The sequence below is a fragment of the Octopus bimaculoides genome, chromosome 4, assembly GCF_046866305.1.
Source record: "Octopus bimaculoides isolate indiv1 chromosome 4, ASM4686630v1, whole genome shotgun sequence".
Taxonomy (NCBI): Eukaryota; Metazoa; Mollusca; class Cephalopoda; order Octopoda; family Octopodidae; genus Octopus; species Octopus bimaculoides.
The window spans coordinates 93,295,157-93,309,609 of NC_142931.1; the positions used below are offsets into that span (position 1 = coordinate 93,295,157).

The following is a 14,453-nucleotide window of genomic DNA, read 5'->3' on the forward strand; positions in this document are numbered from 1 at the left end:
ATAGAAATAGTTTAGTAAAATGTAAATAATCATAAAAATGAACAATAAACAAAAACGCTTAATACCTAACATTGGTTAGAATCTCAAATCATAAATTCATTTCGACATGAACGTTTGTTCATTTGTGTGTGTTTGCGCGCGTGTGGGTGGATGGGTGTTTGTGTGCTTATATATCTTTTTTCTACTCTAGGCACAAAGCCCGAAATTTTGAGGGAGAGGGCAAGTCGATTAGATCGACCTCAGTACGCAACTGGTACTTAATTTATCGACCCCAAAAGGATGAGCGGCAAAGTCGACCTCTGTGTATTTATATGTCACCGAAGAACTAAGCAGATAATGAAATAAATATACAACCTATAGGATATTTTCTCAAAATAATATAATCTACTTACTAAATTTAATTCGGTTCTGTTTTGTAATGTGGATACTTTAATTACACTGCTTGACTTACTTAATATGTATATGTATAACATATTAAAATCCATAAAAAAATTTAAACCAACGATATATATACTCCAAAACGTTTCTGTAATGCATGGTTTAATTTACTGTATCGATAATATATCCTTAATCCTTTCCAATTATGTATAGTTATTCATCGTCCTGTTTATCCTCTTATGCCTAAAGAATTATACTTACACTTTTATTATTCGTTATTACTATTTGAACATGTACGTTTATATGTACAGTGGGGGGGGGGGGAAATAAATATTCGTACATGTCAAAATTCTTTATTTATTTACTTTCTAATGAAAATAAATGAGATATATCAATACTATATTTGCATAAACATGCATAAACTAAGAATATGCAAAAGAAACTAATAAATTATAGTAACTAATGAATTTATATACAATTATAAATATTTAGGGATGAAAAAAGTATTCGTACAGAATACATTTATGATTTTCTATGCCGCAAAATACTGTTAAAATAATTTTTTTCTACTAGAACTTTCTCGTTTGTTCCAATAATCTTATCAGTAGTCATTTTTAAGTGTCAAAACGCTAGCTTCTTCGTTCAGCACTGAGACAACATAAAGTAGTGTCGTAATAATGGCGAAAAGTAAAGAACTCACAAATTCAGTGAAAAACTTAATTATTGAACAGTGGAAAGCAGGTAAAAGTTACAGGAACATATCAGAAACCCTTTGTATTCCATTTTCTACCATATCTTCATTTATTAAAAGATATAAAAAAATCGGGAACTGTTGAAAACAGAATAAGATCCGATGCACCACGCAAGATTTCCCCCTAGATCTTTAAGAAAAATGAAGCAAAGAATCGAAAAAAACGCACTGATCACCAGAAAGGAGTTGCAAGAAAATTTGTTAGCTTGAGGGACTAGTGTTACACTATGAACAATCAGCAATGAACCTCATAGGAATGAATTGAAGTCATGCCCTCCTAGAAAAATTCCGTTGTTGACTAAAAGGAATAGAGATGCCCGTTTAAAATTTGTTTATGAACATAAAGATAAATCTGATGCATTTTGGAAAAATGTTCTATGGACAGACGAGTTGAAAATTGAATTGTTTGGACGAAATTCACATAGCCATGTTTGGAGGAAAGATGGTTCCGCCTATTCGCCGAAAAACCTAATTCCTACCATAAAGTTTGGAGGTGGTGACAACATGGTGTGGGGGTGTTTCTCTGCAAATGGCACTGGCAATTTACATGTGATAGATGGTAGAATGAATGCAGAGATGTACCGAAATATTTTGAACAATAATTTAAGGGACTCTGTAGAAAAGTTCCAGCTTTGTGAAGGGTGAGTTTTACAACAGGATAATGACCCTAAGCACACGGCGAAGTCTACCAAAAATAGATTGTCGATCACAATACAAAATTATTAGAATGGCCAAGCCAGTCACCTGACTTGAACCCCATTGAAAATTTGTGGCGTTATTGGAAAATGAAAATTCATTCAAGAGCCCCAACATGCATTCCAGATTTGAAGAAAATTTGTCAAGAAGAATGGGAAAAAATTCCTAAAAAAACATGCCAGTCATTGATTAAGAACTACAAGAAGAGATTGGTTGAAGTGGAACTGAATAATGGTTATGCTACGAAGTATTAAATCAGAATTATCGGTTATTTATGTTCTGTACGAATACTTTTTTCACCCCTAGATATTTATGATTGAATATAAATTCCTTAGTTACTATAATTTATTAGTTTCTTTTGCATATTCTTAGTTTATGCATGTGTATGTAAATATAGTATCGGTATATCACATTTATGTTCATCAGAAATTAAATAAAGAATTTTGACATGTACGAATATTATTTCCCCCACTGTATGTACTTATGTAAATGTGAATGTATGTATGTGTTTATGTATATATGGGGGAAAGTTAGGACAAGTGGTGGAAAACTGTATAAAATACAAGCGACAAACAAGGGAAAACAAACAGATGTAAACACAGCAGAGAGAAAAGAAGAAAGGGAGGGAGCGAGATTTTCATTTGGTATATCCATTCATCCGTGTATGGGAGAAAGCAAAACTGGAGAACTGAAGATAATTTTTCGAGTTACTCAAAAATTCATGTTCATAAATTAAATTATAAGTTATTCATATTTTTTCTAAAAGAAGAAACAGGCTTTCTTTTCTTTTTTGTTTTTTGTTTTTTTGTTTGTACTTCATCAGTAGTACGCTTGTTCAGAGTAACAGTCTATTCATGACATAATTTAAAAGTAGTATTTAGCTGGTGCATTTATTTTAAATCAGGAAGAAAAAAATCAAGTTAAATGAGAAAGCGGTAAAGAAAGAGGGAAAATCATACACATTTTTTATTGAGAGAAGGGAAGAGATAAAATAAATTTTCAAGTATTCAATTCATATTTCTCCACTAAAGTTTACATTCAGGCGATAAGGGAATATTCCTGTTTTAATCTTTTTTTCTCTTCGTGCTTTCCATTTTTGCAAAGACTTGAGGATTAGAGTATTCGGCTCACGATCGCCAGGTCGTGAGTTCAATTCCCGGCTTTGCATTGTGTCCTTCTAGGAAGACACTTTATTTCACGTTGCTCCATCCATTCAGCTAGCAAAAATAAGGGATCTTTTCCTTTTCATGGGCAGCTCGATTAATTAATTTCCTTTAACTAAACACTTTGAAACTTCGTATACTGGTAGAATGTATCATATAGAACATCTTTTACTCTTAGCGTTGTTGAGAAAAGTTTCTATTTACGAAGTTATTTCGTGTTAAAGTTGTCGTATTTCGGTAATTTCAACCAATCAGTGACGCCTATTCACCTGAATAAAATTACTGCTGTTGTTTGTCAACAACTATCGGCGGTGTATATTTCGTTTGTTACTGTTACTTATGACATCGTTCGTGTGTTTGTACTGGTTTTAGCTTTAGGGTAGTATGGTTTGGGTTAAGGTTTCAGGATTAGGGTTTTAAGATTAGGGTTTTAGGGTTAGCGTTTTAGGGTTAAGGTTAGGGTTAGGGTTAGGGTTTTAGGATTAGGGTTAGGGTTTTAGGGTTAGGGTTAGGGTTAGAGTTGCGGAAAAAAGTGAAAATGAAGAAATTGGAGTGTGGGTAAGGGGGCCAAAAATACGAACGTAACTGAGATGAATATGTCATAAATAACAGTGACAAACGAAATATACACCGCCAGAAGTTGTTGACAAACAACAGCAGTAATTTTATTCAGTAATTTTATTCAGCTGAATACACGTCAATGATTGGTTGAAATTACCGAAATACGACAACTTTAACACGAAATAACTTCGTAAATAGAAACTTTTCTCAACAACGCTAAGAGTAAAAGATGTTCTATATGACACATTCTACCAGTATCCGAAGTTTCAAAATATTTAGTTAAAGAAAATTAATCGAGCTGCCCATGAAAAGGAAAAGATCCAAAATAAGTAGTACTTGTATTTCAAAGTATCAGCCTTGAGTGTCTTGTGAAAGTGAAGAGCGTGCACACATCCATGTTGTTTCCATGTCGCTTTTTGATGACGATTTTTCTTTTCTTTCCACACGCCTCCACTATTGCCATGCGTTTGAATTTTTCAATTATGCTGTTTGCTACATTATTTATTTTTCGTAAGGGCTATGTTTTAATTAGTTATGCATTTATTCATGTTAGTAATAGAAGCAAGCGAAGAAATGAAAAAATATCGGTTTAATATTTGTTGCTGGTAGAATCGTTAGCACACCGGGCAAAATGCTTAGCGGCATTTCGTTTGTCTTTATGTTCTGGGTTCGAATGCCACTGAAGTCGACTTTAACTTTCATCTCTTCGATAAAATAAGCACAAATTGATCACCCGAAATTGCTGGCCTTGTACCAAAATCAGAAACTAATATTAGTTAAACATAAGTAATGATCCGATTAAAGTTATATGTTTTTGGCATTCTAGGCCAAACCAGAAAGCACCATGTGAATTGACAATTTTTCTTTAATCAAAACAATTGCTGTTGGCCAATTTAACACATAAATACTAATGTAGATAGGTGGTATTTCGTTATGCAATCACAATAAACTACGAGCGAGACCCATGAATATTTCACAGAATTAATGGTAAACCTATTGGGTTATTTATGAAGACTTTATCCAAAAAACCACAGTGTAGCGTGTGTTGTGTCTGTATGGAAAGATAGCCGCTCATCTGCTATTCATTGAAAAGGGAAAGAAATTGGAATACGATGATTACTTAATGCACTTTATATATATACACTTTATATATATACACTTTATATACTATATGCACAATTTTATAGACTTAATATATAGCACTCATAAAATTAATATTTACTCTTATTTTTCCATTTTCCCCATAGACAAATAAGAATATTCCGTACATATGATACAACCTTTAGTTAAATTGTATATATCTGCCACATAAATAAGCGTGAATATTTAACGGAATTGCACTTATGCGTTAAGTGATAGATGTTATAAAAAAACTTGGTTCAATTTTTTTTAAATGCACTTTTACTATCCAGTTACCAACACCACCACTACCATCATCTCCCTCTCTCCCTCCTCTCTCTCCTCCCTCCCTCCTCTCTCTCCTCCCTCCCTCTATGCCCACAACATAAGAAACATCACCCCTCTACTGAAATTATATTTTTAACTCGCTTCGTCTATCTTCAACTAACTTTTTTAACTACGTAATAAATATTACGTTCTCCCTAGCTCGAGTCATGGACGCCTCTCTCTACCTCTTTTTCTTTCTCCCTCTTCCTGTCTCACTCTTCGCCTTATCCTCTTTTTCTCTCTCCCTTTTCTTTCTACTCTCTTACCCCTCGACTAATCGCATGAAATCGTTACAATTACATTCTCTCTACCTCACGCCATAGATGCTTCTCTCCCTCTTTTCTCCCTCCTTCTTTTCTCCCTCCCTCTTTTTCTCTTTCCTTCTTTTCTTTTTTCCTCTTTATCTCTAATCACGTGAAAGCGTTACCGACAGGCTAAGTAACACAATGACAAGCAGAATTATTATAAGGTTAAGTATATTAAACGTTTTTATAATTCAATACCGCGTTCTACTGCGTTAGCAGTGCGCTTTTACATTACTTGTTAAGGTTATCTCTACAAATATTCTATAGCAATTATGGCCAGCACTGATTTTTGCTGCGACGTTTCGTAAAAGAGGCATCAGATGTAAGCAAACAATGAGATCGAAGATGAGAAAAGAGTAATGGGTGTATATGCCGTTTTCAGTGGGTTTTGCCCCTTCTTCAGCACCAATCCAACCCCTTAATCATTCTCGAACTCATTCTTTGAGTTGCCACTGTATACAGTGGAGTTTGGTTGCTAGATATATCAATTTACATATTAAACGCATTCCTGGGAGCTGGAACGTAAATACTAATGACTTGTAGGTACTTCGGTATTTCGTTATGCAACCATAATATATGATAAAGTATGTTAAACGTTTTTATAAGTCAATACCGCGTTCTACTGCGTTAACTGTACGCTTTTACATTACTTGTTAAGGTTATCTCTATAGTGCTGGCTATAATTTCTATAGAATATCTGTAGAAATAACCTTAACAAGTAATTGAGATATAAAGTTTAGAATCACAAAAAAATTTTGGAAGATGTAAAATAGAAACAAAATGCTAGATATATAGTTCACCAAGTAGAGCTTCAGAAAATAGTTGATGGAATCGTTGTAAAAACTAGAATTTAAAAAAGATTTTGTTGTAATTTTGTTCTCACTCACCACCATTTAATGAATTCTCTTATTGTATTTTTGAAAAACTTACCTGGCGATTTAGGCCTCGGAGTCAAAAACTGAGGATTTTCTGTAGCGCCGTAAAAGCCAGACTGAGTAGTACCTGCAAAACAAATTTTAGTTTGTGTTTTTAGTTAAAGTTTTTCACATCTATCTATTAAAATTGAATGAAGACATTATAACGGTTGGGGCAATTTTCTTTGTATTTGGTCGATTAGAGACTAACTAGAACTACCACGAGAAATTATGAATTATATGTCCAGGATACTTAAATATTTCAAATTATACATCACAAATGAATATTATTTTAAGACTCCATCTGAACGAAAAACAATAGTTAATCTAGTGCTAATATACTGAATGGTATGAGCATCAAAAAGATCAATTTAAAATAATTGTGAGGTGAAAAATAGACAATATTTTCTCAATGGAAAATATTCTAATCATATTGCCAAGTATGAAAGGGACGACACATGAACATGGACAATAGGATCTCACTTTAACAACAATTTTATCAAGCTTAAGTTTCTATTGTTTGGGTCCCCGAATGATACGGTATTCTGGTAAACGCTAAGATATAACCCACTCCAAAACAAGAACATCATTTATACATAGATGACATCCGGATATCACCCAGGTCAACTCTAATTTTCATCCTTTCGGGGTCGATAAGATAAGTATCACTTGAGGACTGTGATACTCAAGTGATGTAATTGTAATTGACAAGCACCCTCCTCCAAAATTTCAGGCCTTGTGCCTGCAGCAGAAATTATTATTATTATTATTATTATTCAGTAGTTTTATTTTTATAACGTGCTTTCACTTCACTACCGAGCGCAGCTCTGTGCGCCTTGGGTATGTGCTGTGGTTTGCTGTGGTGCTCTTATGTTTACTGTATTGAAAGTGTTTTGCGTAGAATGTGTGCAGTACCCAGTAGTGCAATTTTCTGTATGTTATATATATTTGTAAGTCCTGGTGTTTTTGTTATGTATTTGTCTGAATATTTTTTTATTATACCTAAGGCACCTACTATGATAGGAATTGTTTCTGTTTTTAGATTCCACATTCGAGTTATCTCTATTTCCAGGTCTTTGTATTTTGAAAGTTTTTCCATTTCTTTTAGAGAAACGTTGTCATCTGCTGGTATTGAAACATCAATTAGAAGGCATTTTTTTCCTTCATGATCTTTGACAACTATATCTGGTCTATTTGCCTTAATTTCTCTATCTGTGTGTATTGGCATATCCCAGAGTATGGTTGCTTTCTCGTTTTCTGTGACCTTTTCTGGCGTGTGTTTATACCATCTTTTTTCTGTTGCTATTCCATAATGTTGGCATAGCTTCCAGTGTATATAGGTCCCAGCTCTGTCGTGTCTGTGAATATATTCCTTCTTAGCCAGGACTGGGCAGCCAGAGATAATATGATTTATTGTTTCTTGTCGATCTCCACATATTCTACAGTTACTTGTTATATTTCTTTTCATTATGTGTTTTTGGTAATTTCTGGTGGGGAGGCTTTGGTCTTGTGCAGCAATTAAAAATCCTTCAGTCTCTGCTTTGAGTCCTGAGCTTCTCAGCCATTGCTGGGATTTTTCTCTGTCTATTTCTTTCGCATTTAGTTTAGCCCAGTATTTACCATGTAGGGGCTTTTCTTGCCATCGTTTTATCATGGTCCGTTGCTGTTCTAGTTTTAGTTTGGATTTCATTTGTTTTATAGCTTTTGTTGTTTCTTCTTCTTCTTCTTCGTATTTGTTAGGTAGATTGATTTCTTGTTTGTATTTGTCAGCTTCCTTAAATACTGAAAACAGTTTTTTGTTTTGCTCGTGTTTTGTGGCTATTTGTATTAGTTTCCCTTGCTTCTGGAGTAGGTATTTTTGCAGTCCTATGGTGGTTATTTTATAATAGTTTTCTAGCTGTATAAGACCCCTGCCACCTTCTGTGCGTTGTATATATAGCCTTTCTATGTCAGATTTTGGGTGGTGCATCCTATATCCTGTCATTATTTTTCTTGTTTTCCTGTCTATTTTACATAGTTCGTTTAGTGTCCAGTTAAGGATGTTGTAGCTGTAGCTTATAACTGGGACAGCTAAAGTGTTGATACCCATTATCTTGTTTTTAGCATTGAGCTCTGTTTTTAGTATTGATCTAACTCGTCTATAGTACTCTTTCTTTATTTTTTCTTTCATTTGTGTATGTTGTATCCTATCTAGTTCATTGACTCCTAAATACTTATATGGTTGGCTTTCGTCTAGTTCTCTTATTTCATTGGCTTTATCTAGTGTTATATTGCTACTTTTAACTAATTTTCCTCTTTTCAGGGTTGCTTTGGCACATTTTTCTAATCCGAATTTCATTTCTATTTCCTTGGTAAAGCCGTGTACTGTCTGTAGTAGTGTTTCTAGCTCTTTGTCGTTTTTTGCATATAATTTTAGGTCATCCATATATAGAAGGTGGCTGACTGTTTTTCCATAGCATTTGTAACCGCATCCAGTTCTATTTAGCAATTCTGTTAGAGGTGTGAGTGCCAGGCAGAACAGGAGTGGAGAGAGCGTGTCTCCCTGGAATATTCCTCTTCTAATGGGGATGGCTTTCGTTTTCACAAGTCCCTCTTTCGTTTGGAGCTGTAGCACTGTCTGCCATTTGTTCATTGAGTGCTCTATGTATTTTATGATAATTGGTGCCACCTTGTTTATGGCTAGTGTTTCCAGAATCCACGTGTGGGGAACACTGTCGAAAGCCTTTTGGTAGTCCACCCAGGCCATACTGAGGCCTTTCTTCTTTCTGCGGCTGTCTTCAGTTATGGCTTTATTGATCAATAATTGATCTTTACAGCCGTATGAGCCCTTGCAGCATCCCTTCTGCTCTTCTGGAAACAGGTTGTTATTTTCCAGGTGTTTACTCACTCTCTGCGATATTATTGCAGTAAAGGCTTTGTAGATCGTAGGGAGACAGGTTATAGGTCTATAGTTTTGTGGTTTCTCCGTTTATTGTTATTATTATTATTATTATTATTATTATTATTATTATAGATAATATAGGACTGCTATGACTCCTCTGGGGGGAATATGTAAATAAAGAAGAGTTCCATAATTAAATTATGGAAGTCTTCTTTTTATTTATTATTATTATTATTGTAATTATTATTATTATTATTATTCAGTAGTTTTATTTTTATAACGTGCTTTCACTTCACTACCGAACGCAGCTCTGTGCGCCTTGGGTATGTGATGTGGTTTGCTGTGGTGCTCTTATGGTTACTGTATTGAAAGTGTTTTGCGTAGTATGTGTGCAGTGCCCAGTAGTACAATTTTTTGTATGTTGTTTATATTTGTAAGTCCTGGTGTTTTTGTTATGTATTTGTCTGAATATCACCTACTATGGTAGGAATTGTTTCTGTTTTTAGATTCCACATTCGAGTTACCTCTATTTCCAAGTCTTTGTATTTTGAAAGTTTTTCCATTTCTTTTAGAGAAACGTTGTCATCTGCTGGTATTGATACATTAATTAGAAAGCATTTTTTTCTTCATGATCTTTGACAACTATATCTGGTCTATTTGCCTTAATTTCTCTATCTGTGTGTATTGGCATATCCCAGAGTATGGTTGCTTTCTCGTTTTCTGTGACCTTTTCTGGCGTGTGTTTATACCATCTTTTTTCTGTTGTTATTCCATAGTGTTGGCATAGCTTCCAGTGTATATAGCTCCCAGCTCTGTCATGTCTGTGAATATATTCCTTCTTAGCCAGGACTGGGCAGCCAGATATAATATGATTTATTGTTTCTTGTCCATCTCCACATATTCTACAGTTACGTGTTATGTTTCTTTTCATTATATGTTTTTGGTAATTTCTGGTGGGGAGGCTTTGGTCTTGTGCAGCAATTAAAAATCCTTCAGTCTCTGCTGAGTCCTTAGCTTCTCAATCATTGCTGGGATTTTTCTCTGTCTATTTCTTTTGCATTTAGTTTAGCCCATTATTTACCACGTAGGGGCTTTTCTTGCAATCGTTTTATCATGGTCCGTTGCTGTTCTAGTTTTAGTTTGGATTTCATTTGTTTTATAGCTTTTGTTGTTCCTTCTTCTTCTTCTTCTTCTTCTTCTTCTTCTTCTTCTTCTTCTTCTTCTTCTTCTTCTTCTTCTTCTTCTTCTTCTTCTTCTTCTTCTTCTTCTTCTTCTTCTTCTTCTTCTTCGTATTTGTTAGGTAGATTGATTTCTTGTTTGTATTTCTCAGCTTCCTTAAATACTGAAAACAGTTTTTTGTTTTGCTCGTGTTTTGTGGCTATTTGTATTAGTTTTCCTTGCTTCTGGAGTAGATATTTTTGCAGTCCTATGGTGGTTATTTTATAATAGTTTTCCAGCTGTATAAGACCCTTGCCACCTTCTGTGCGTTGTATATATAGCCTTTCTATGTCAGATTTTGGGTGGTGCATCCTATATCCTGTCATTATTTTTCTTGTTTTCCTATCTATTTTAGATAGTTCGTTTAGTGTCCAGTTAAGGATGTTGTAGCTGTAGCTTATAACTGGGACAGCTAAAGTGTTGATACCCATTATCTTGTTTTTAGCATTGAGCTCTGTTTTTAGTATTGATCTAACTCGTCTATAGTACTCTTTCTTTCTTTTTTTTCTTTCATTTGTGTATGTTGTATCCTATCTAGTTCATTGACTCCTAAATATTTGTATGGCTGGCTTTCGTCTAGTTCTCTTAATTCATTGGCTTTATCTAGTGTTATATTGCTACTTTTAACTAATTTTCCTCTTTTCAGGGTTGCTTTGGCACATTTTTCTAATCCGAATTTCATATCTATTTCCTTGGTAATGCCATGTACTGTCTGTAGTAGTGTTTCTAGCTCTTTGTCATTTTTTAAATTTATTATTATTATTATTATTGTTGTTGTTGTTGTTGTTGCTGCTTTTGCACAGCTTCTAACGCTGGAGATGTATTAAAGTGTCAACTGTTCACTACCAGTGAACTAAGGAAACACCTCTTAATTTTCGAGCACCTTCCGGAGTATTCCTGCGCTTCCAAGCAGTGCTGTTTTCTTCAAATGCTCCACCCTTATTGCAGCTCCTATTTGTTCCACGTACCTCTCGAGATTTTTGCTCACTGTTTTCAGGGCTCCGACAATTATTGGTACTACTGCTACCGTTTTCATCGACCAATACTGCTTAACTTTCCAAGCTAACCTATCATATCTCTCGACTTTTCTTTCTTCCTTATCGCATACCTTGTTGTCAGCTGGGCATGCTATATCTATGATCCTGCATAGTTTGTTTTCTTTCTCAATTAAGACTATGTCCGGCTTCTTATTCTCTATCTCACGGTCGCACTGAATCAGAAAATCCCATACGATATTGGCATTTCCATTTTCGATTATGTCTTCAGGTTTGTGGTCGTACCAATATTTTGCTCTGTCAAGTCTATACTTGTTGCAAAGTGTCCAATGTACAAACCTGGCTATATTGTCGTAGCGTCTTTTATATTCCTTCTGGACTAGTGGCGTACATTGGCTGGTAATATGCCATACGGTTTCACCGTTTTGTTCACAGATTCTGAACTTATCACTTTCTGCTGTGTTGTCTATTCTGTATTTTATGTAGTTTGTTCTTATTGCTTGCTCTTGGGCAGCACAGATTAGAGCCTCCGTTTCCGGTTTTAAATCACTTTTAGTCATCCACGGCCATCTGTTTTCTCTGTTTACCTTATTTTCAACATCCCTATGAAATTGACCATGCATTCTTTTCTTTACCCACCTATTTTCAGTTTCGTTTTCAATTTCTTGTATAGTGTTTTATCATTGCAATCTTTCATCCGACACAAGCCTGACTTTCTTACTTCTAATAATAGCGGTTCTGTGGTATTTTTTACATACCATGCTGTGTTGTTTTCTTCTGCTTTAATGCTGTGTTCGCATCCAATAAGCCTTCTCCCCTGTCTTTTTCTTCGTACATACAGTCTGCCTGTGTCACTTTTTGGGTGGAGTGACCCATATCTAGTTAACAACTTCCTTGTCTTTCTGTCTAAGCTGTTTAGTTATTTACTGTCCAAGCAAGTACCCCTGCTCCATATCTAAGGAGTGAAACAACCCAGGTGTTGATGGCTTCGATCTTATTCTGTCCATTTAATTTCGACTTAAGGATCAGTCTCAGTCTGCGCAAGTACTCCACCTTAAATTTTTCTGTCATTTCTTTCTCCATCAATTTATCCTTTTCCAATATCTCCAAGTACTTATAGACAGTCTCTTCTATCTGCTTCATAACCTCTCCCGACGGTAACGTTAACCCGTTCATACATTTGATTTTGCCTCTCTTCAAGACACCACACTTTGTCAGTCCGAACTCCATTCTGATATCGGCACTGAAAGTATACACCGTATCAACGATGGAACTGACCTAGGCTTCATCTTTACCATAAAGTTTGAGGTCATCCATGAATAACAAACGGTTGGCTTTTTGTTGGCGCCTTTTGAATACACACCCAGCTTTTGCTTTCCTCGGAATCAGTGTTAGTGGTATCAAGCACAGTACAAAGATCAGTGGGGATAGGCAGTCCCCTTGGAAGATGCCCCTCCTAATTTCTAATGACCCTAAACTTCTTCCGTATGCTGTCAGGTCCGTCCTCCAATTCGCCATACTTTTTTCAAGCAATCGCTCAACATTCGATGCAGTACTAAATAGGGATTATATCATACGCCTTACGATAGTCGATCCATGACATGGCTAAGTTAAGTTTCCTCCTCTTGCAGTCTCTAAGTACAGTTTTGTCTATCAGGAGTTGATCCTTGATACCTCTGCACTTACTCTTGCAACCCTTCTGCTCATGTGGCAGGACTCCTTTTTTTTTTTTGTTTTTGCAGATGTTCGTACATTGACTCTGCTATTTTTTTTCCTGTCAATAACTTCCACATAAGTGGTAAACAGGATATCGGCCTGTAATTGTCTACCGTATTGCGTTTTCTGATGTTTTTCACGCACAGCACTGTCCTACCCAATGTCAACCACTCTGGTGTTACTTGGCCGGCATTTAACAAGGTGTTGAGTTGCGCAGCTTTTCGTGCATGACATTCACCAAATCTTTTGATCCAGTAGCCTTGTTCCATCTGGTCCCGGAGCCTTCCAGTTGCTTATTTCTTTTGTCGATTTCCTTCATTTCCTTAACTGAAATGACTAGTTCTGCCTGTTTTGAACAGACTACTGTTTGTTTCAGTTCTTGCAACCATTCAGCATCCTCCTTGTGCCTCTTGTCTTTGCTCCAGATGTCACTCCAAAGCCTTTGACTTTCAATGTTAACTGGTATCAACTTTTCATCTGTACACTCTCTATTTATTTCTTTGTAGAATCTCTTCTGATCTACTCTGAATAACCTATTCTGATGATAACCCTTCATTCTTTGGTCGTATCTTACCATCTCTGCTTTCTTTGCAACGAGGCGCTGTTTCAGTTCCTCCACCACTACTTTCAGGCCCTTTCTTTCAATATTATACTTCTTATTCAGCGTCCTGTATTTTTGTTCGCTTTTAAGCTCCCCTTTCGCTTTTCGGTCTAAGACAGAAATTTCCTTCGAGAGCATGTCTAACCCTGCCTGGATTCTTCTTTTCCACCGTGGATCTTTCTTTTTTTGTCACTCCCATTATGTTTCTTTTTCTTAACATCAACACCCTCGTTTTCTGCTACAGCAATACTTGCTGCCTTGATCAAATTATTTGTTTCTGTGATGTTGTTTGTTCTGATGTATTTCAGAATTTCATTGACATTTTTCGTTTCTTGGTTCAATTTCCATCGATCAACCGTTTTAAGGTTGCAAATAATGTCGCTATCGTTCTCCTGTACGCTTACCTTTATCCTGTCGTAAATTGCCTTTTGTTCATCTGTCATGTCGCCATTAGTTTTATAGTATTCTTTTAGATAATCTATATGTCTCTCATCAAGTAAACTACCACTGCTCTTTTCCTGTGCTATGGTATTACTCTTATTATTAGTAAGAACTGCATTTTCATTGTTATCTCTGCTGCTATTTTGCATGCCCCTTCTTTTGATAACTTCAAGCTCTACTTTTGTGAACCAACAATGTTTTCTTATTGCTCTAGCTTGATCACATAGTCTCTGTTCCATGAGTTGAAACAATTCCTTTTCTCTCCAAGGATCATACATACGTTGTCGGTAACCCCTAATTTGAGCACCATTTTCATCTACTGGGCTGCTCAGGTAGTAACACTCCATGACCTCAGCATTAATCTGTTTGCTTCATCTACGCCGTGTG

General features: G+C 35.6%; 1 protein-coding gene across 1 annotated transcript in view; it reads right to left on the reverse strand.

Moving 5' to 3' along the window:
* LOC106869759 (major facilitator superfamily domain-containing protein 6) overlaps positions 1-14,453 on the reverse strand; it is an 84,827-nt gene that overhangs the window by 12,111 nt on the left and 58,263 nt on the right. Inside the window, exon 5 of the mRNA XM_014915624.3 lies at positions 6,231-6,302. Coding sequence (XP_014771110.1) covers positions 6,231-6,302 — 72 coding nt within the window. The remainder of the gene's footprint in view (positions 1-6,230; positions 6,303-14,453) is intronic.